The 23024-nt window shown below is 37.1% G+C and overlaps 1 protein-coding gene across 4 annotated transcripts in view; it reads left to right on the forward strand.

Annotated features, from left to right (window-relative positions):
* LOC113060027 (protein PTHB1-like) overlaps nt 1-23024 on the forward strand; it is a 140867-nt gene that overhangs the window by 100106 nt on the left and 17737 nt on the right. Inside the window, exon 23 of one of the 4 annotated variants that reach the window (XM_026228804.1) lies at nt 3446-3619. The exons of the other annotated variants lie outside the window; for them this stretch is intronic. Within the exon in view, the coding sequence (XP_026084589.1) occupies nt 3446-3537 (92 nt within the window). The 3' untranslated portion in view covers nt 3538-3619. Of the gene's footprint in view, nt 1-3445; nt 3620-23024 lie in introns of those variants that run through there. 4 annotated transcript variants of the gene reach the window in all.

Raw genomic sequence — 23024 nt, forward strand, 5'->3', positions numbered from 1 at the left:
AAAAAAAATTGTTGCTTAATATTTTTGTGGAAATGATACCTGAACAACACCGTAACATTAGCTTTGTTTCCAACCACCCATTTTCATGCACATTTTGGATTATCGCATTGAAAAAAAAAGCGCTGGATGGAAACGCCACGATGAGCATTAATTCAAAAAAATGCACACAACTGAGTAAGATAAACTTTTTATCCAATAAAAAAAGATTTACATAAACTATGATAGAAACACATTTAACGAATAAATTCCACCATGTGCAATGAAAAAGTAATGTTACTTTGCTCTATGAGACGGGATAACTTGACGAACCAGTGGACCGATCTTGTTCACAGCATGTATGTTTTCTCTTACACTGCGTTCCCAAGCAGCAGGCATGCGCCTCTAAAAGCAATAATCGCATTAACATATGAAAATGTATATATTCGGTGGCTTCTCCTAGTTCTTTTATATTTAGATATTTAGTTCCAGTTCATCAGGAAGTGATGCAACGCAACACAACAAGAGTTTTAGCATTTAATGAAATATGTATTTTATATCAAAGTCAATATCAGCTATTTAAGATCACAGATGCAGAGTGTTTCTCTAAAGGACAACAAAACAACTACAGCGAGTTTTGAGTTCATTTGAGATTTTGCTTGGTTGGTTATCAGAATTTGAGCCCAGACCCAATGCGTACTACAAAAATTACACCACTAGGTTCTCATGACTCACAACCTTAGAGCCAGAACTGTCACTGACGAAAACTAGGCACATAATGCCCCTGCTCATAAATACTTTATAATTAATTGAGTTACCAAATGTTTGAAGTGCAAAGACCTCCACACTCCCACATGCTAGGGCTGGTCCGAATACAGTTTTTTGAGCTGTAAAGCTTCAATAGTAATCAACACCAAATATTCGAAGCTTCAGAGGAAGGGGCAGAACATTTTCTTCTCTCTAACAAAGGTAAGAATCTCTGTGTGTCTTGTCTATTTGCATTTTTATTATGTCGAGAACCGTTCATCCAGTCGACTTCACGTGTTTCGGGTGTGTTGCTATGGACCCAAGGGAGTGCAGTGGGGAATTTTGGTGCAATATAGACGTGCAACACGTTCAGAATGAAACAACTTCTAATAAACTACAGAACAGCACGATCCGGAACCGGCACAACAGGTTTTACTGCAGAAAAATAAAATAAAACCACACTGAGAGGTTTGCTTCAGAAGAAGTTGTGAGTTTGGCATTGAACAAAAGTGGCTTTTGTGTCGTTTTTAACAAGATACCTTTAAGTTTGTTAAAAGGAAGCAATGAACAGTAAAATATACTTTTCCTGATCCCAGCTGTGCAGTGGGCTGTTAACCTCACTGCATGTGCTATCAGAGCATCAATGAATAACGGATGTTCCTCATCATGGTCCCCAACAACTCATTGAAACACTCTACTCAGGCTGTGTCCAATCTGTGTTTTTTTTTTTTTTTTTTTTTTTTTGCCATTGGCTGATATTTTAATTATGTGTGTTTGAGTTATGATTTTGATTAGGCTGTATGGTAATTCCCCAGTTTAATCAGATAGTCAGTAGTTTTCCAGAAAAGAAGGATCTTAAAACAAATATATTTTTCAGTGTGCACTGAAAAATACCCGCTTACACTTACACCTGTAGTTAGTTCCATCCAATTACGCAGTAAAAACTGGGATTTGTTCCATCCTAAATATAGAGGAATGGAAATTAGATATATTTCCAGATAGCACTCATTAAAAAAGACAAGAAAATGCAAAGCTAAGAGAAGTGTTAATGGCAAAGCTGTTGAGAGATGTGTTTAATTGCATTAGTTAATTAGATCTGCTTCATGGCAACGGCACAGCAGGGAAAGTGTAAGGAGATTACACAAGCTGATCTGTTTGGAGTTTGTTGGCAGGACAGTCGTGTGGTTTCAGTGGCGGGCGGCCAGCCATCATGTGGACAGAGAACTCCGTAAGAAACCGCCCGCAAACACTCACACATTCCACATCTCCCGCAAGCTCTGAAATGAGAATCTCCTTGAAAACACTGTCCACTGCCTGACTCCTACACGTGATTCATAACCTCCTAAAAATATACTCCTGCTCCTAAATATATACGTTGGAGGCAATAGACTAATTCAACAAATTATCAATTTGTTTGACTTAATTATATTTTTACACTTTAAATATATTTATCCAGGGAAAGCCATTCTTCCAAAAATATTATCCCATTAATAGCCAGAAGTTGGAAATACCTTGACTGAGCGGCAGTGTTTGTTTTCTAATGTTAGCATGGCCACACAAGCAGGCTACTATGATCATTAGTCACATCATGCACTCCAAATGTGAAAATCTGGTCAAACAGGCACATAAATATATAAATATTACACATTACATTTGTAAGACAATATGTACAGTTTAACAGTTTTAATAAAATGTATATTTTTATTATTTATTAAGAATCAGTTCACTCAGAAATGAAAAAATATTTTACTTAACCTAATTGTCATTAAAAGTCCATAAGACTTTCATTCGTCTTCAGAACAAAAGTTGAAATTTTATTGTTTTTATTATGTTTTTTTTATTTATTAAAATTTTAATTTTAATATTCTCTCAATTTTTTGTCCACCCATGTCTAGGTAATAAACCTTTTCAGGCTTCAAAAACTCCTGAATCCATATAAATCAAGCTGTTTTAATCAAAGAATGATGAACAGAGCTTCATTTAGGCTTTTATTCAGATATTAACATTGATCAACGGTCATTCATAAAAATCAACATCAGTGCATGGCATTTGGAAGCTCAAACATGATTCTAGACTTAAAAATATGTTCATTTGTGTTCTGTCTTTTGAGTAAAAGAAAATGAAAAGAGAAAGACTTCACGTAAAAGATGACAGATTTTTTTTTTTACTCTGTACCACAGTTGAATATGCACTTGCTTAGATAGTCCCACTGTTGGAGTCCGAATTCACTTAAGCAGAGCAGTGTTTTGAGAACGTCATAGATCAATGTTGTTTAACTCTTCAGGAAGTTTTCATAGTTGCGTCTGCATATTACCGTGGCATCAAAGTATTTAAACATCAAAACCAGTACACATTACGTCTTTCAATTAAGAATGAGGCTCTGGATTAAAGCTGTGTTGGCCCATGAGTCTTTTGTCGGCTCTATGGCTGCTTTGTCTGTTAAATCCACTTGCTGCTCTGTCCTGCTGACCACTGCAGAACCGGCGTGTGAGTCAGCACATCTGATTAACCCCGCTCACCCTCACTGCAGGAGTTTCAGTAGCTGCTGAGATGTGATTAAGAATGACATTTGACACATATCATAGAACTGTATGTTTGTTTACTCCATGTGTATATGGTTATACCCCACGCGGATTCATGCTGACGGTTTTGTGAATTGCAGCTCCTCCTCCTCCTTGTCTGACAGCATTTAACTTCGCTCTGTCTCTGTTTTTTTTTTCAGAATCACAGAAGCAATGCACTTTGTTGTCAACAGTATGGTTGTCCCACTTGATACAATCAGAAGCACTTGACACCATTAAAAAAAAGGAGTGAATTGATCATTCTTACTGCCTGGTTAGATCTTAATTACTTAGATTTGACTGATTAAGCATGTTCCTTGTTTAGATCCGTGAACAGATCAATTCTATAATGTTGGCATTGTGAAACTTCTTGCCTTGTTACAGCTACAAGTTTACAAACTCTGAAGATTATAAAAAAATCTTAACTTTTTTATTAATTTATTTTTATACATTACATTGTTTGCATATTTTAGTTGTCAGTGTCATTCAATGGATGAATGCAGCACACATGACATCGAGTATTTACCGTATATTTCGGACTATAAGTCACACCTGAGTATAAGTCGCATCAGTCCAAAAATACATCATGACAAGGTAAAAAACATATATACGTCGCACTGGACTATAAGTCGCATTTATTTAGAACCAAGAACCTAGAGAAAATATTACCGTCTTCAGCCGCGAGAGGGCGCTCTATGTTTTCAGTGTAGACTACAGGAGCACTGAGCAGCATAGAGCGCCCTCTCGCGGCTGTAGATGGTAATGTTTTCTCTTGGTTAATTTCTCTCGGTTCATGTCAAATTAATTTTGATAAATAAGTGGCACCTGACTATAAGTCGCAGGACCAGCCATACTATGAAAAAAAGTGTGACTTATAATCCGGAAAATACGGTACATGAATGCTTTAGCAGTGTGAATCCACATAGTATATAACCCTTTTTCTGATTTACAAGTGTGAAACCTCCATGGGATTAAAAGCATGATTTAGAACAATTATAACATTGAGTTGAGTTATTGAGTTTTTTGCTATGGTAAGCATGCTCAGTAGCTCACTCGGTACAGTATTGCACTCGAGATGTGAAGTACTCATGTAGTGTTTAACATGAGTCACAATAAATAGATCAAAGACTTGTAGCGAAATGGCATGGTTGCCTCAGCAAATGTGTTTTTAACTTAAGTTTTATTTTGTTAACTCAAAAATATTCACTTTTAAAACGTAATTAAGCATTACTATTTAGTGGCTCTAACTAGAAATTTCATTTCTAAACCAACGGCTACATACAACTACCATAAATAAATCATAGCCAGATTCACATTCATATGTTTTAGATACAGTTTCACATTGTGGTGAAAACGTGCAAGAAGCAATGCAATTTTGCAGAAATGTCACCACAGGCATGTTGTAGGAATTTTACAAGGACAAACATCAATCAGAAAAGGTATTTTTCTACTGTCGCGATCTTTTATAAATATGCCATGTTAAACTGCACTATTTTGATAAAGCCCTTCAAGATCAGATGGTGTGTTGTGTATTTTGAGCTGTTTAAGGTTGTCTGAGGTCAGGTCTCAGGGTGATACTTGCTGAAGCCGTGACAGGAACACTGATCCAGGTTGAGCTTCCAGCCTCTATTTTTAGCCTCAGCTGTTGTAATTAACCTCACCTATTAACTTCAAACTATAAAATTGCTCTCTGATCAGCAGAAGGGCATCGTGCTGAAAGAATGACCTCACTGCATCCGCCTCCAACAGTTGCTCCAGCTCTAATCCTGCTCTGATTGTACCTTGCAAGGATTAGAGAGCATTTTAATTTAGCCAATCGGTTCATCTTAAATCAACAAGGCTCTAAGTCCAGCCTGCCTTGTCAAACACAAACAGCCACATGCCCTTGACCTCAAACACAAACAAACCCTCTTTGTGCAGCCACAGAGTGCAGTAGCTGGTGACACATTTTCATAAAGCGGCTTTTCTTTTATTTAGAACAACTGTATTTAATATATTAGCTGTCCGTGTTTTTTTTTTATTTGCACTTTTTTCATATCTAACATTGTTGCTACTGTATTTCCTTAGTGGTTTTCCCACTTCTGACAGTTTGGAAGAGAGGGATTTACTCTCAGCCGGTTCAATTTCACAGCTGAGGAGAGTATACAATCCCAACTTTTTCTTTCTTGCCTTTATTAATATTTAATTGCTTAGACTAGAGGAAATAGATTACATTTAATTAAAAGTAAAATTATTATTTTGTTAACAAAAAATCACTTTTCCATATAACTAACTTTAAACTGCTTTTCCCGAAGCCTTCTTAACACTACGTAATTCGTAAGTTATACCTTAGGTTGTACCTTTATGTTAATACGTGTTTCCCAGAACATTCTTAGTGAAGTATACCTTCTGTAAGTCATTCGTTCATAAGGTTAGTCTGGAGCACTCTTAGCTATACCTTATCACTGTTCACACTGTGCAAAAAACGTCCTCACTTTTCAGTCGATACGATTGTAATTCTGTAGCAAGAAAAAGTGCAGAACCAAACAAATATTACAATTCTAAAGTTGTAAAACAGCCAGTGTTCAATTAGCTGCTTGACTTATGATGTTTCTCTTTGCACATGTACAGTATAATGTGAAGCATTCGTATAGGCTGTATTTTTTAGTTTATGTATAGATAATAGGGGTACGTACCTCGGTTTTAAAGTCAAGGTTCGGTTCATTTTCGGTACAGTAAGGGAAAGAAATGCAAACATTAAACTGCAAGTTGTTTATTACTATAAACTTTTTTTTAACAATTTGTTTTTTTAATACTTTTTAATAATATATATATATAAAATAAAAAAGAATAAGGAATAAAATACTGCTGCAAAGTTCTCCACTAAATAAAATGCTCTCAGTCTCAAACCAATATCATATAATAGAATATAATGGAAAATTTAAATAAATAACTATGATTACAGTGCAGCATTACCAATCCCAGCTTGTAGGCCTGCTCATATTTAAAAATATATATAAAACTTTTCCAAATTGTAAAGTGCAGCTTGAAGAGTTTCAGTTTTTAGACCTGCTCAGATTTCGTTATTGCGTTGGACCGGTCGGAATTAAGATCAAAGGTCTGTTTATATACCGACAGGAGCTGCGTTTAAATTACAATCTTTTTTTTCCTAGTTGTAGTGATGTTCACACTCGCGTGATGCTTTTGAAAACCTTAGGCCGGTGACACACTGCCATATTGCACCTGTCAAACATAATCTATTTTGCCGTCAGTACTGTTGACGGTGTTCTTTATCAGTAGACTTTATATTTATGCTCAACATGAAGTATAGATATTGTTGTCGTGCAAACAGGATTCTGGTCTGTTGGCGGCCTCCCTCTATGTCACCTACAGTAGCAGCAGCGCGATTTTGGTGTTTAAAGACACAGAAAACGCGAAGCAACTGACCGGCAGCAGAAACGGCACGCTCACGCCAAGCAGCCAGTGTGTCACCGGCCTTAGAATCAGCTGCGGGGTGGGATTTGCGCTGAATGCGGAGACTTCCGCCACTTAATATGTTCATTTGGAAACACGAAAATGTATATATTCTGCAAACAAAATATTGCATTCGGTCATTCGGTACACACGTGCACCGTACCGAAAGCCCTGTACCGAAAAAGTCTGGTACGAATACACGTACCGTTACACCCCTAATAGGTAAACATTTATATATAGGACTGTATTTTTAAAGTCTAATATGCTAATGCACATAAGAAGGTTTATCTTAAGCAGCATCCTGAAGTATAGTTTGGGGAACACACTTAGGAAGGGTAGACCCCTAGTTGAGAAGACTTTAGAGTCTCTACCGTCTTTAGAGACGGTAGAGACACTGTTATCGGAAAACACAGTTCAGATAATTTATTTAACTCAATGTCTTTAAGTTTCTTTTGGTGCTTTAATTTTTAGGAATCTAATACAGTAGCTCAAATATAGCTATGCTCATCCTTTTAAAAATTAGAGGACATTAACCAAATAATGGTGGTTTAAGTCTCTTAAATTTAAGCTTTATTATATTAAATAAAAAATTTCAACTTAAAACTTAAGTTCACCCGAAATTTAAATCCTGTCATCCTGAGATGTTTAGCAGAATGTTAACACTGCTCTTTCTCATACATTGAAATGAATTTGTACCGACACTGTTGAGTACTGTATTTCAGTATACCGGTCAGTGCACCAGTTATAAATCAGCTATAAATTGTACAAAACCATAGAAATGAATAATCTCAAAAGGACTACTGTAAGTAAATTCAATTTGAACCGCATACATACAATACACAATATATAACACATAGCAAAACCTGCTGTGTAAAGACCAGGGGTGTACAGTTCTTCTCCTGGAGTCCCACTATCCTTTAAAGTTTAGCTCTTGTCCTAATTAAACACACTCGTAAAAGTCTTCAAGATGACTAACTTTTAAGTAACTGTGCTGCGGCAAGTCAAAGCTTAGAACTGATATCAGTGTTCACAAGATACACAGTCACATACTTTACATGCCATCTTTAAATCTAAGGATTCCTTTTGACAAAATTATGACATGACCACTTTAATAATTGACCCTGTAACAAAGATTGTGAGAAGTGCCAGGACATGGAGGTGTCTTCTCTCATGTTCAGTGCTGAGAGAAGACAGGTTAAGGATAATGAGAGGCTCTTCCAGTGAATTTTCCCAGGATTCAGTGCTGGAATGTTTCATTAGTGTGCTGTTAGCTGCTCCATTGGCTCTCAGGACACTACAACAATGTTTAGAATAAATTATTTCCCCATGTATACCTACAGGAAGACAGTGATTTATTCATATCCTGTTCCTGGTTGCTACTAGTGACATGGGCTCAAAGTAAAACATCAAGATCTCCTGTGAGATCTCATACCTGTGGCAGGCCTCCCTCAGAGCACATTAAAGCTGAAAATCCTGTAGTCTCGGTCACTGCAGGCTCATTGTTGCATGTGAAAAAAAAAAGAGCTTGTGTCTGGGTGGATATACACATCATTACTTGCACAATGTGGACAGAGGTTGTGGTTTTCGGCACTCACCTCAGATTTACAAAAACTAAGGCTTTAAAATAGAACTCTGTCAAACACACTCAAAACCAATTCCATTCACAATAGCCATTACACCCTTAATTGTTCTAATTCTATAAAAAATAGCAATGTTCACACTATATATTGATAATGATGATGATAAAATTGGAACAGTATTGTTGGAATCACTTTCAGAATGATGATAAACGATAAAACTTTTGACAGTTACATGCATTTAAAGCGGCAAACATAACTGTAGTGCATACTTATAATAAACAAAATGTTATCTGTTGTCCATTGATGTCAACACTAGCATAGTTATTGTTAAGTTTATCATTCCAACCCAAAAATATTATAAGAACCTACTTCTCAGTTCACAATTAAGCTTCATTAAATATCATAACTTATAATAATAATATAACTAGGTTCCTGTTAACATTTTCAGCAACTGAAAATTTGGTGCATCCATACTGAATTAGAATTGAATTGAGATCGACAAATTGGATGAATGATTGTAATTAATTTACTACATTAAGGCAAATAAGGCATACAACTGTACATGCCAATTTATATATGTATGTCAATGTACTATGAATATAAAGGCACAACATAATCAATAACTCAAGAAGTAGAGCTCAAGAATTCATCGTATTGTGCCGGGTGTATGATAGGGTCCTCTATCTCCCTGTGTCGACTTTTCTTTTTCTATGCTACACTTAGCTAAGTTGTTTTTCTTGCCAGTGTTAATGTAGCTCATCTCCATCTGTTTGTGTGACAGGAAGTCAATTTTCACAAACACAGATCCAGACTGCTGTGAGGCTCTATAGGTGGCCACTACTATGATTTAGTTCAGTTCCAATATAAACAGCTTCACTGTTAAAAAAAAAAAAAAAACTTTCCCTCAGTCACTGTCTAGCTCTTCTACTGACTTTAGTGAGCTGCCTATACCCAGGCAGGATTTTAAACTTGAAGGAACATTTTGTTGTAGTATTCAGGGACTGTCTTTGAAGGACACATGTAATGCTTAAAGGTGCCATATGCAGAAATTGAGGTAAAAATATCCATAACATGACCTACACGCATCAAAAGAATGAGAAGAAATAAGGGCAATGATGTCATTAAAAAAATGTCAAGTTATAGTGCTGCAAAGATATCAACCTTAATTAGCATTAGCATTACTAGCCCCGGCCCGACAGGTGTTGTAATACCAGTTTCGGCCATGGGAGGCGGTATGCGGGCAACATAACCACCAGCCAACCTGCAATACACGAATAACTCGCAGGGCGTACCTGAACCTGATGTCAATCGTGTGGAAAGTACAGCCCACTACTTTCAGTTCAGAGAAGAGAGCGGAAGGATAGCTGAAGCCCTTGGCAAGAGACCAACACCGACTACAGGGAAACAACCGCGCTCGGAATCACAAATCAAATCCGATAAGAATACCAGAGTAAACATCGGCACTGCTTTTAATCGCTGGAGACAACTGATGGACCTGAAAGAAATGAGGTTCGACTCCGAACTTGCAAGTTAGATGCTGTTAGTATTTCGCTAGAAGTTTGTTTTATATGTTTGTGTATTTGTTTTCGGGAAGTTATAACAGAAATGTATCGAAGGCTGTTCGATAAACGTGCTAATGTTAGCGATGGCTAACCGTAGCTGCGTTTGAAAATTAGCTAGCTATAACTTAACGTTACCCATTTTATTATATAGGGCTGTGCATGTCTTTACTCATGTACATCTCATCAGTAAAGACGCTCCTGTAATTAGGAGTATATCTCCAGCGCGTGTGTTCAGATCAGGATTGCCAGGTTTTCACAACAATCCTGCCCAGTTGCTTCTCAAAACTAGCCCAATCTCGCTTCCAGAAGGTTCCCCGATAAAACATTGCTTCCCGGGGTTAAAATATAGGTTTTTTAGCAGGGTTGCCTTGGTATAATTCACATTTTAGGGGCTAAATATCACGTTATTTGTATTGGGGTCGCTGTGACCAGCGGACATGAAAAACAACCACCACAGACTTGGCAACACTGGTTGGCATTTACTACACAGAGCCGTAATTCACTGACAATCTACACAACATCTATGTTAAAATCGCAGGCGATTCTTTGTCGATTTTGGAAGCGATTTTGTGTTAGTTGTCGGTAGACTAAGGCTCTGTGCAGTAACTGCCGCTCCACCTGAACCAGTGTTGCCAAGTCTGCGGTTGTTTTTTCATGTCCGCGGTTTGAAACAATCCCAATACCAATAACGTGATATTTAGCCCCTAAAATGATAATTTTACAAGGGAAACCCTTCCCAAAAATTTATATTTTAACCCCGGGAAGCAATTTTTATCGGGGAACCTAACGGAAACGCGATTGGGCTAGTTTTGGACTAGTTTTAAGAAGCAACTGGGCAGGATTTGTTGTGAAAACCTGGCAACCCTGATCTGAATGCACATGCTGGATATATACTTCCAATTACAGGAGCGTCTTTACTGATGAGAGGTGTATGAAAATCGCATTCGATTTTTTGCACAGCCCTATGTATCATAACTAACCTGCTCTGTCTAGTCTGTTGGTCTCCGTGTCCTCTTTGCTTCGTGGTTTTTCTGTGCGTGAAAAAATTTATGTGTGGCGTGAAAGCGTTTGAAAAGAGTCAATTGCGTGTGTCTCACGGTGAATGCTTGAGAGTTGGCACATTAGTTTCTAAGCAGAATAAAGGACAGGTTGATTATTGCTGTTAAGTGTTTGTATTAATCTATGATGTGTCCCTGTTTGCCTACAGGGACATAAAAAAATAAATTAAAAGTGATACATGGACCAAGGTGTCTGAGATTGTTCATTTTAAGTAAAGGATCCTAATATTTCGTCCACAACAATATTTAATGAGGTTATAACTCCTTGTGGTTAGTCTGCACGAGATCAACAAGCTTGTTTGCTTTGCGGCCGCTTTAAATACAAAATAAGCATTCAATCTACGTTTGAGCGTCTGAGCGCTCACAAATCTTTCTGCAGCTTCGTGAGCAGAGCGGCAAGAGCGATTTTTGACGCTCTAGACGCCGGCGGTGTGAACGCACAGTTAGGCTTCGGCTATGGCTGTAGTGTTGTTGTGAAAGTAGGGGCGGAGCACAGAGACTATGCCGTTTCTCGTTTGTTACTCTAGAGTAGACCAATTCACTTTATTGAGGCATACTGCCCCCATCTGGTATGGAATGTGGAGTATGACTTGATTTTTTTTGCCAAACATTACAGATGGCACCTTTAAGAATCATGTTACCTACTTTTTGAAACGGCAGCTGCATATGTAGTGCAACTAAGATGCCTTAATACTGAAAAGTACAGTGAGTATAGAAAATAATTCATTACAATACCCACTGTATATTGTTGAATCTAATAAGAAAGAAAAAACTTAACCAAGTATTTCTTTGTTTTTTGCTGTTGCACTTAAAATTATTAGGATTATTCAAGTACAACATGACTGCTGAAACCAACTTTTGAGTTGAATCTTCCATAACATGAGCAGTCACTTATAAGTTTCCAGTTTGTGACGTATTCTTTTCACCTCTGTATTATGCTTAGTAAAGTAAAGTAAGCACAGCGCTGCACTGTTTAAGGGGTAACCACTGTATTTACAGGGTTAACCAATGTTTTTCAATAAGCGGCAACCTACTGCCATAGAGTGAATTTGTATTTTCATTCAGCTTGTCTGCCTTTTTTTTCAGACCAATTATATAGAACATACATAATCATGTATTAGGCTGAAATATGAGGTTTATTATTTAATAATTTTTTTTTGTCAAAATTATTCAACTTGTAAAGTTGTTTAAAGTTAAGGATGTTGCCTTAGACATTGGTTTCCAATCAAGGTTGCTACCTAAACAACATGTAGCTCGATTCTAATTTCAAAATGAATTCAACAGCTGATTCCAATACATTTTCTGAAGATGTTCTGAAGAAGTGTTCCTGTGGCTCAGTGGTAGAGCATTGCGTTAGCAGCTCAAAAGGTTGTGAGTTAAATTCCCAGGGAACGAACATACTGGTCAAAAGAATGTAAAGCCTGAATGCACTGCAAATTTTTTTGCCAGTCCGGAGTTTGCAGTTATGGCAGCTGCCTATATTGATAGTGGACAGTGAGGTAGCTTACAATGTTTTAGAACAGAACTTATTTCAAAGTCTTTGTTTTTAACAAAGGATATCTGCAACTTTTTTTTTTTTTTTTTTACTTAACTAAGAAATGCTTCCTACTTAACAATAGCTATGTGATCTATCTGGATATCTTTCTGAATATAAACAGCCCTTTTCAGACTTCTCATATCCCTCACAACGAATAAAGTCTACTGTTTCCTTTTTAATAAGAGCCGTTGCATATGATTGCGGAAACCAAATCCCTGATCAAGCCTCATATTCACTCATGTTTAACCCGTCTCCCATTTTCTCTTGCATTCTCTGTACCTCACTGCAGTTAATGTGTCATTCATCTATGGCTTGGCAGTGGAGATGTGTTTTCCACTGTACTTGGCTTTACTGAAGTGAGTTTGTATATGTACATATGTTTTTTGTGTTGTGGAGATAATGCTGTATGAATACAATCATTGTTCTGGATCAGTCATAGTCTTGCTTACTCAAATGCTCCAGCCTTTTTACAGAACCCAAAGCATTAACCCGCTTTAAATCCACGTTTTCTTCCCTTCATCTTCTCATTTATACTGTAATTAGTGCTGGCTGTGAACTGGACAATGCACTCTTCTCTCTAAAATATGTCTGTCACCATCCTGTCTTCATTCACTCCAGTGTGTACATTTGTTTGATGTGTGCCTTAAAGGGATACTCCACCCCAAATAAAATTTTTGTTATTAATCACTTACCCCCATGTTGTTCCTAACCCGTAAAAGCTTAGTTCGTCTTCAGAACACAATTTAAGATATTTTGGATGAAAACTGAGAGGCTTGTGACTGTCCCATAGACTGCCAAGTAAGTAACTCTGTCATAGTCCAGAAAAGTATAAAAGACGTCATCAGAATAGACCATCTGCCATCAGTGATTCAACAATAACATTATGAAGCAACAAAAATCCTTTTCGTACACACAAAAACTAAAATAAGAATAACGACTTTATTCAACAATTGCTCTCCTCTGTTTCTCTCCAAATCAGCGTAGCACCATTTTGGAGAATATGAGCTGAACGCAGGTAGCGTATTATCTTCTGACGTTAGTGATTCTGTGTAAGTGATTAATGACAAAATGTTCATTTTGGGGTGGAGTATCCCTTTAATACAGACACTAAACAGGAATGTTTCTCTCTGATAAAGGACAACGTCTTCAAATCCTCAAAAATTTCACCCAAGTTGGTCTATAATGGTTGTAGAAAGTTATAGAGAGTTATTTATTAGCATTCCCGTTCGTCTAATATTTGCTAGTACTTTACATTTATATTATATGGTAATTTTATCCAGAGAAACTTTTAGTGTGAACCTAAGTCTGTTTGTCAGTTAGTTAGTTGCAGTTCATTTGGTTGGTGTGACAGCATTCTTCTTACCTCAGGTGCACACCAGCCAATTGCTTGATGGATCCTGTGAACTCCGGTATGGTTGCTGTCGGTATGAACATGACCTGTTCTAAATTGTAAACCACTATTGGCATTTACTTTGCATGTTTGCATGCAAAAAATGTTATTTTCCTAAAGGCTGAAATATACTATACTGTACGTCTTTTGCCCAGATTTTTGACCCGATATACAGTCTGGTTGAGTTGACGCTAGTGGCTGGAGGTCTGCCTGCCTGCCTGCAGATTTGTGTTGACAGAAAATCATATAGTGTATGATGGCTATATCATTGCACCAAGCACAAACCCTCTTCTGTCAGAATTGACTAAAGACAGCGAAGAATTATGAAAAGGCATTGACAGTTAATTTTGTGGCTGACATACTGCTTATAGGGAAGTCGTGGCCTAATGGTTAGAGGGTTGGACTCCCAATCGAAGGGTTGTAGGTTCTAGTCTCAGGCTGGAAGGAATTGTGGGTGGGGGAGTGCATGTACAGTTCTCTCTCCACCTTCAATATCACGACTTAGGTGCCCTTGAGCAAGGCATCGAACCCCCAATTGCTCCCCGGGCGCCGCAGCATAAATGGCTGCCCACTGCTCCGGGTGTGTGCTCACAGTGTGTGTGTGTGTGTTCACTGCTCTGTGTGTGTGCATTTCGGATGGGTTAAATGCAGAGCACAAATTCTGAGTATGGGTCACCATACTTGGCTGAATGTCACTTCACTTTCATTCACTTTCATTATGCATTTGTAGGAGGTTCCCTGTCAGATGCAATATTTATGGGAGGAGATAATATAAATGGTTTGCTAAGGTTTGCAGTAGTCAGTTTACTGTCATCATTAAAAAAAATAAAATTAAATAAATAAACGTCAACCTATTTTGCACCTTTGTTTTAAATATATTGTGCTGTGTATACTGTATATCCGAAGAGTCTTTAGTTTTATTAGATTTATAAAAGAAAGATACAGCTTTACAATTCTCCCCAAAAACAGCCGAGCTCCTGGAGGCATGGACGGAGCTTAAGAGCCATGAGCACTTGTGTGGCAATTGCTAACAAAACACAGAAATTTGCGAAACTCCGTTGCTGTCCCGGAAAAAAAAAAAACTGCATCCACTGTTGACATAATGCTGAGTTTTTTGGGAAGCTGAACAAGGTTATCTTTCCCTCACATCCAAAAACACTGTTCTTTGGAGACATTCTCCCCCTGGCAAGTCCTGTGTAGCGCTGTTGACAACTTTCATAACCCAACTTTTTAACACAGTAAATAATTCTGAATGCATGAAATAGCATTAGGACCCGTACCCCCCCACCCTGCCCACCCACACACCTACCTTTAACTTGCCCTTTGCCCATATTTAGTAAATGTGGCCCTACATTGTTGGCCCATTCCTTGTTGTTGGACAATATCAAACATGTTAGATATTTTGAGAATATTTTAAGAACACATTGTTTTCATTTGTCATGTCTCTTGTTACAACAAGGTGCACATTTCTGTGTGGGTTTGATGTGTTCAGACCAACCACAACATAAAAATGTGCATTCTTAGCGTATGTTGTTTAAAAGGCAAGTGCTTTTCTTAGTGTATTTACAGATTTGGTGGTGAATCCAACATGTCAGAAATATGAATAAAATGTTTGTTCTGAGTTGTTACCTAGTTACAGTGGTAAACAGTGGAGCTGCTTGAAAGTGGTGTTCTGGCAACGCTGCCTGTCTTTTCAAGCCCAATGTAAAGGATTTGCATGTGACATAAATTGTATTATCTGTATAGTATTCTTGGTACTGAATGTGTGCAGCCCAATTTTTCTAACCATGCTTTATTTTGTAGTCGAAAAAGAAAAAAAATGGCAAAAACATAAAATAATGGAGACTGCAACAACCATACTGATGACTACTTGTTTGAAAGAGTTAAGAGAAACCACCAACTAATTTTTATTGGTTATAACTTCTGGAGAGATGTAGCATATACACTGCATTTAAACATCATAACATCATAATTGGTAGTAGATGGAATTTTGTGGACCACTGGGGAGGAAAACCATTGTAAAATTGTTTTCAAAAAGAGCTGAGAATACTACGATTGTTTTGGCAGTTTAAATTATTATCAAATTAGCCACACACACACACATATAAGTACAGTATGCAATGGGCAGGAAATATGTGGAACTGTGTAAATGACTGCAGATTCCATGTGGGTCCACTTATAGGTCACTAAATTCATCAACAAAGAAAATTCAACGTTCTTATTCCTTCAAAGTTTCCGCACTGAAGTTATAAAAATGTCCTTTAATGCACACACACACACACACACACACACTCATGTCTTAACAATCCGCAGGCCCGCCGGCCACTGAAGCGCTCAAGCATTCAATCCCAGACATAGAGCATCCTTTGTTTCCATGTTAGTGAATAAATGCATGTTAAATATTTACTTTACTCCAATGAGCACTGCAATCTGATCGAGGTTTATGCCCCACACATAACCTCAAATAGGCCTTGCTCAAATCAGCACATGCCAGTTGAGACAAACTTTCGCATACTCGTATTTCTTTTTCTTTTTTCCCCCCTTTCTGGAATAGAGGAAGTCGAACATTCCTGTGTAATCCCAACAATCCTTCTGTTTTTTTTATCTTTCCCAGAGTTTGTTTTGTACAACTTTCCCTTGCAGGTCATTTATTACTGTTATTATTATTGATGTTTTTTTTATTTTAATGTAAAAAAAAACTTACTTCTATTTCTAGGTAAATCTCCAAGCACACCTCACTCCATCTTCCTTTGTTTAATCAAGAATCTTTCCATCTTTGTTGTATTCTTCATGAAATGGAGTGGTGCTCTTGAGAGAGTATTTATTGTATATGTCAAAGTTAAAATAGAGAGTGAGAGATACTGACCTTCTCACGCACACAGTGTGTAAAGCTTTGTCACCAGTGACCTCTCGCATGTTATGTATAAACACAATGTCTCCCCCACAGATGCTAAGATGAGAGCGAGTGTGTGTGTGTATGTGTGTGTGTGTTCCTGTCTGCTCTCAGCAGGATTAACTCATATTTGCTACGTGTGGTTTTTGGAGGGCTTCTGAAAAGGCTAAGTAAACAGTCTATGATGAATGGTTTGGCTGTTTCCCCCTGTGCTGATGCACACAATCACCTCACTATCCCTCATTGGGTGTGGCCCACACAGCTGACCACAATGAGCTCTGTACACCAGACAACGCTCCCCATGAAACCCAATCCAGCTAAGGAAGCAACTCTTCCACCCCCACACCACCCCTCAACCCGACTCTAGAAATAACCAGAGAATGTTTCCTGAAATCAAATATATTTCCTAGTGTTTTACAAAGCCATAACCAAGCCGGAGAGAGGAATATTTAGCTGTGTGATGTGAGATGTGAGGCAGATATAACAGAAGTCTGTTCTTCACACTCATAACTCATATATATTTCTTTGCAGTAGCAGCACCTTACAACACAGTGCAACATTTTTTTTTTTTTTTTTTTTTTTACAAATAAAATGTTATCTTACTGTTTCCCATTGAATGCCTAAACTTTGGGATCCCACCACATTTTTTTAATGAACCGGAATTTTTTTTTTCTCTCATAATAACATAATAACATGAACGACATGTGTACATGTTCGACATTCACAACATACAAATTCTTACGAAACTGACAAATAAAATAGTTACATTTCCCAATGAGATCAGGTTGATTTACCAAAATCACAAAAGCTGCAATTTAATAAGTATATAATCTGTTGCACTGTGTATTTCAGACCTAAGACCAGATTTCTCTGTACTTATACCAAAATCCTGTACTGCAAGCACACCTAGAATAAGAAAAGGGTGGTGTGTTAATTGTGCAGTTATAAAATTAGTGAGTGTGTGTTCAAAGTCTAGAAGTGCTGAATATCAAGGATTTGTCTGATTGTGTCAAAGAGTTGAAACTCCAAAAAGAATGAACTAATGACTGACTTTCATATTGGTAAGATGGCGAAGACAGATATTAAGTCATGCTCCCATAACTTTTTTTTTAATTCTATATCTTCCATAAAACCCCACAACTTATTTCTCTTTCACTGCCAATTGGACAAAATCTTTGGTGTGCACATATCAGGATCGAATTATTGGGTTACCTTAATCCGTAGAACTTTATTGCCATTTAAATTAGTAATTACATTGAATTCAATGATAACCCTGAGGTTAATAGTGGATTTTTATGGCAAGCTCTTAAAGCAGAAAAACTCCTCAAACTTAAAATTGATAAATGAGACGTACAGAGACAACTGTGCCAAACTAAGCAGTGTTTCTTTGAAAATAGTGATAAGGTGGGGGCACTTTTAACCCAACAGGCTCGTGCAGCCAGTGCCTCTAGACTAATTTCAATTATTGAGGTTCAGCAAAGATCCCCAATCCCTTAGACTCATTAAATTACCTTCGAATTGATAAAGATACCGCTTAGGTATTTGGTAGGCCCATTTCCCCCCAGGAGGTCCAAGAAGCCATTAGATTAATGCAGAATGTGAAATCCCCAGGCACTGGTGGGTTTACAGTTTTATAAGGAATATTCTAATTTACAGTAGTCCCAGTTTTGGTGAGGATGTATAACGATTCTTTTCAAAAAGGTAAAGTACCGGCGACTCTGTATACGGCATCCATATCCTTGCTTTTGAAGAAAGACAGGTACCCCACCTCCTGCAGTAACTATCGACTGATTTCTCTGCTAAACGTATAATGTACAATTTAGCCAAAGTTCATTCTCTTCACCTCCAAGGTGTCATGCCATCCATAATTTTATTGGATCAAGTGGGCTTTACATTGAGGAGGCATTCTTTCTTTAATACTAGAAGATTACTTAACATTATTTTCTCTCCATCTCCCACTACCCCTGAAGCTGTAGTGTCACTGGTTGCGGAGAAAGTGTTTGATAAGGTGGAGTGGGAATACCTGTTATTTGCTTTAGGTAAATTTAATTTTGGATTCGACTTTTATATGTTTTCTTGTCTGCATCAGTGCATACCAATGGTGTTCGTTTCCCACCCTTATTGCTCCAACACGGGTCACGTCAAGGATGTACACTCTCGCCCTTGAAATTTAATGTAGCTATTGAACCTTTGCCCATTTGGCTTTGTAGTCATGATGATTAATTTGCCATGGCCTGGCCCATAAACTTTGCCTTTATTGTGGATGACTTTCTATTGTACATATCTGACCCTATAGCCTACATTCTAGAGCAGTTTGGCTGTTTATCAGGATACAAGTTACATTTTCAAAAAAAGTGGGTTATTTTTCATTAATCAAATGACTAAATCTCTTCATCTCGCTCTTCCCCTTTAAGTTAGCCTTGGATGGGTTCAAATACCTGGTCATATTTATTACCAGTTAATTTAAAGATTTGTTTTTTAAGAATTGTATACGACTTGTGGACAAATGTCAATCTGATTTTGTTAGTTGGAGCTCCCCTTCCCTGTCTCTGAGAGGTCGCACCAATCTTATTAAAATGGTCATCCTACCAAAATTCTTGTATCTTTTTCAGCATGTCCCAGTCTGTATTAATAAATCATGTTTTACTCATTTAGACCAGCAATTAAATGGGTTCCTTTGGAGTAACAAGCCAGCACGTATAAGAAAATCCATTCTCCAGCTTCTCAAACCTGAAAGTGGTTTAGCACTTCCAAACTTACGATGCTACTTTTGGGCATGTAGTATCAATAAGTTACTTTACTGGGTTAGCCATAGATACTGTGATTCCAGCCCACCCTGGTTACACATTAAAATATCTTACTCCCATTCCTTTTGTAATTTTTTTATACATTTTATTAAGATCTGGCATCAATTCAGGATAGTGTTAATTTCGTCAGACGAGACAAAATATGTTCGTCAACGACCTGTTTTTCATGACTAAGACGAGACAATGACAAGACTGCACCACTGTCCAAAAACGCTGACTAAGACTAAATTAACATGCATTATTGTTGCCGAAAAAAGACGAGACGAAAATGTTTTGTATAAAATAAAAACTAAGATAAAATCTCTCTTCTTTTTCGTCTACAATCGTCTTTGCTTTTTCATCAGCTGTTACTCTTTTAAAATATTCCGAACGAGTTCGCAGCTTCGTGCTGTTGCTCAAGTTACAGGTCTCGTACTCCTGTTGCTGCCAGCCTGTGGCTGCAACACGAAACAGCTGAACACACAACACCCGAAGCGAACACGAGTGACGAGTGACGAGTGATGACGACATGCTAGGTCGAAGGAAGAGGCTTGATATTTGTGTGTTATATTTAGCAGCAGTCTGTTAATAAGAAATAAAATAGTGTGGCAGGCAGGCTTTTTGTGTTAAATTATATTTCCTGTTGCCGTGCAGGCTCTTTTATTGTACACAACAGCTTATGTCCCGATGACCGGTCTTTGAATTATGATTAAAAGCATTATCAATAAAGTAAAAAAATGTGATCAGGTTAATAATTTGTGAATGTGTCTCATAAATCTGAAATTGAAAACCAGACAGGTTTAACATTTGCATTCAACAAAAATCATTCAACAAGTGTATTTTGTCAGGTAATTATGACATGTAACCAATGTTTGTGATATGTGAAACACTTTTTTTTACTGAAATGTTTATCAGTAATACTCTCAGTAATAATGTGTTATTTAAAAAAAAGACAACAATTTTTTTGACTAAAACTAGACTAAAATTAAAAGACTTTGTCAACTAAAACTTGACTAAGATACCTTGTTTTATTTTGACTAAAACTAGACTAAAATGACGTGACTTTTAGTCGACTAAAACATGACTAACAAAAAAAGAGATGTGAATGAATATGACTAAAACTAACAAGGCCATTTGGCACAAGACTAAGACTAAGACTAAATTAAAAATAGGTAACGAAATTAACACTAATTCAGGAAACGATTCGGTTTGCACGAAGCCTCAATTTAAATGCCATTTTCCAATCATCATGTCTTTCCTTCATTCCTTTCAGACCGGGTTTTCAATATTTGGGCAACTTAGAGTCTTTTGGAGTTGAACGATTTGTATGAAAAATTAATCATCTTCTCTTTCCCTTCTTTATTAGTTCAACCTAAACCTTCCTAGCCATCTTTTGTGTTTTCTTCAAGTCAGGCACTCTATTCAAAAATTATTTCCCCATTTCTCTAATTGCCTCCATAAAACAGAAATTGATTTAATTCTCACTTTCGACTCTGGTCAAAGATGGCTAATATCTACCATTTATAAGAAGATAATTTCTGTTAAACCATCTCCAGCTGACTCTCTTAATCAAACCTTGGAGCAGGATTTGGGTATTGAAATATCGGACGACCAGTGGAAGAACATTCCTGGATTAATTCATTCTTCATCTATCTGTGTTAGACGTGCCCTAATACAATGTAAAGTGCTTCACAGAGCTCACTTCACTAATGCTAAACTGGCTAAAATATTTCCTAACAGAAGTGATGCCTGCAATAGATGCAGACAATCTCCAGCTGATCATCTTCATATGTTCTGGTCTTGCCTGATGGTAACAAACTATTGGTTTTAACATTCTTACAGACCCTTAAACCACTATTGCCCCTAATGCATTAACTGTCCTGTTTGGCATTCCCCCAACTTCAATTGCATCACCTGCAGTACACTGCATCATTGCCTTTACTAGGGATGCAACAATACCATTTTTTCAGAACCGATCCAATCCGATACCAATATCGTTTTTTTTTAAATTAAATGTAGAATTTCCATACTTCTCTGTGTTGACCTGTTAGTCACTCTTTTGAGTGTTAAAAACAATCTACTACATATAGACAACTTCATTTGAATGAAAAATAACGTGAAAAAATTTATTATCACAATCTATGAGAAAAATACTATTATAAACTAGGTTAGTGGATAGTTCAGTAGCAAAATATACTTTAGAAAAATCAAGGGTGCACAATAACTTAATAAAATCTAGTGAAATATTTTATTTACAAATAAAAGTGAATATGTCTAAAATCTGGTAAAATGTTACACATTGCTCTTTGTATTGTTGTAAAATACATTAATGAAAAATGAGTATATACATCTAAAAAATCTAAAAAAACGTTTCTTTTAAATGTATAGAACAGTAATAAAGGCAGCAAAATGTGATAGATAGGACAAAATAAGAAAGGCTATTAGTAATCTTTGATTGCGCAGAAAAGTATTATAACATTAAAGTCGTCAATAAGGAGTGGCACAGAGCACTAATGCACATCCGTGAGGGAGTATCAGCCACGTAAAAAAGTGAATAACTTGAACTCATGAAAATAAAGAAAACTCTTTGAATGAGAAGGTGTGTCCAAACTTTTGGTCTGTACTGTATATATACATGTGTGTGTGTGTGAACAAACAGGTAATAGAAACAGCTCTGTAGTAACTTTGCAAAAAAATGAGTAAATGCTCACTGAATAACTGGATGTGAAGACCAAAGTTTAATTGGTCAATTGAGTTTATCAAAGTTCAACTTCTAAAGCAGCTATGCAAAGAATGGTGGTTTACTACTCCCAGTGAGCATTCCAATGGCATGAAAAACTCCTTAACATGTTTTTAAGAAAGCCTGTTATTTAAAGATGGATGGCAGGACTTTTCTTTCTATATTCTCTCTCTATGTGAGAATAAGTGCATTATTTTTTCGTTTTTCTTACATAAACTTTTGAATAAGCCTCACTGTCCCTGCCTTATGTCCTTGGATAACTTGCACACAACATGCATACACGCACACATTATCCAGCCTGTGGAGAACAGAGGAAGGATAAGATACATCCAAATAGATGCTTTGCATATCTCCCATGACCAGTATATATGTGTATATTTGAGGAAATATGAACTCGAGGGATCCATCAATTCATCTCAACTGTAGTGGCTCTGAGTGTGAGTGTAGAATCACTTCCAGATGTGATCCAGATAAGCACTTTATTTAAGGCTGGAAGAGAGTTTGACCTTTTGTCCAGAGCTATGATTATCGAAGTGACTTAAAAGTCAAGGAATCTGTTTAATACATATCTTGTCCTCTGTTTTCTATTGTTACTCAATGCACATAATCTGAGACAGTGAAATATCCTGCAGCAGATGTAGAAAAGCCATCCTACTCTATGCCAATTCCACAGTTGTTTTGAAATGTGTCTGTAATGCTTGTAGTAGTAATGAGAGTTTTGAATCCTAAACAGCTTCCCTT

The sequence above is a fragment of the Carassius auratus genome, chromosome 41 (assembly GCF_003368295.1).
Source record: "Carassius auratus strain Wakin chromosome 41, ASM336829v1, whole genome shotgun sequence".
In the NCBI taxonomy this organism is placed as follows: Eukaryota; Metazoa; Chordata; class Actinopteri; order Cypriniformes; family Cyprinidae; genus Carassius; species Carassius auratus.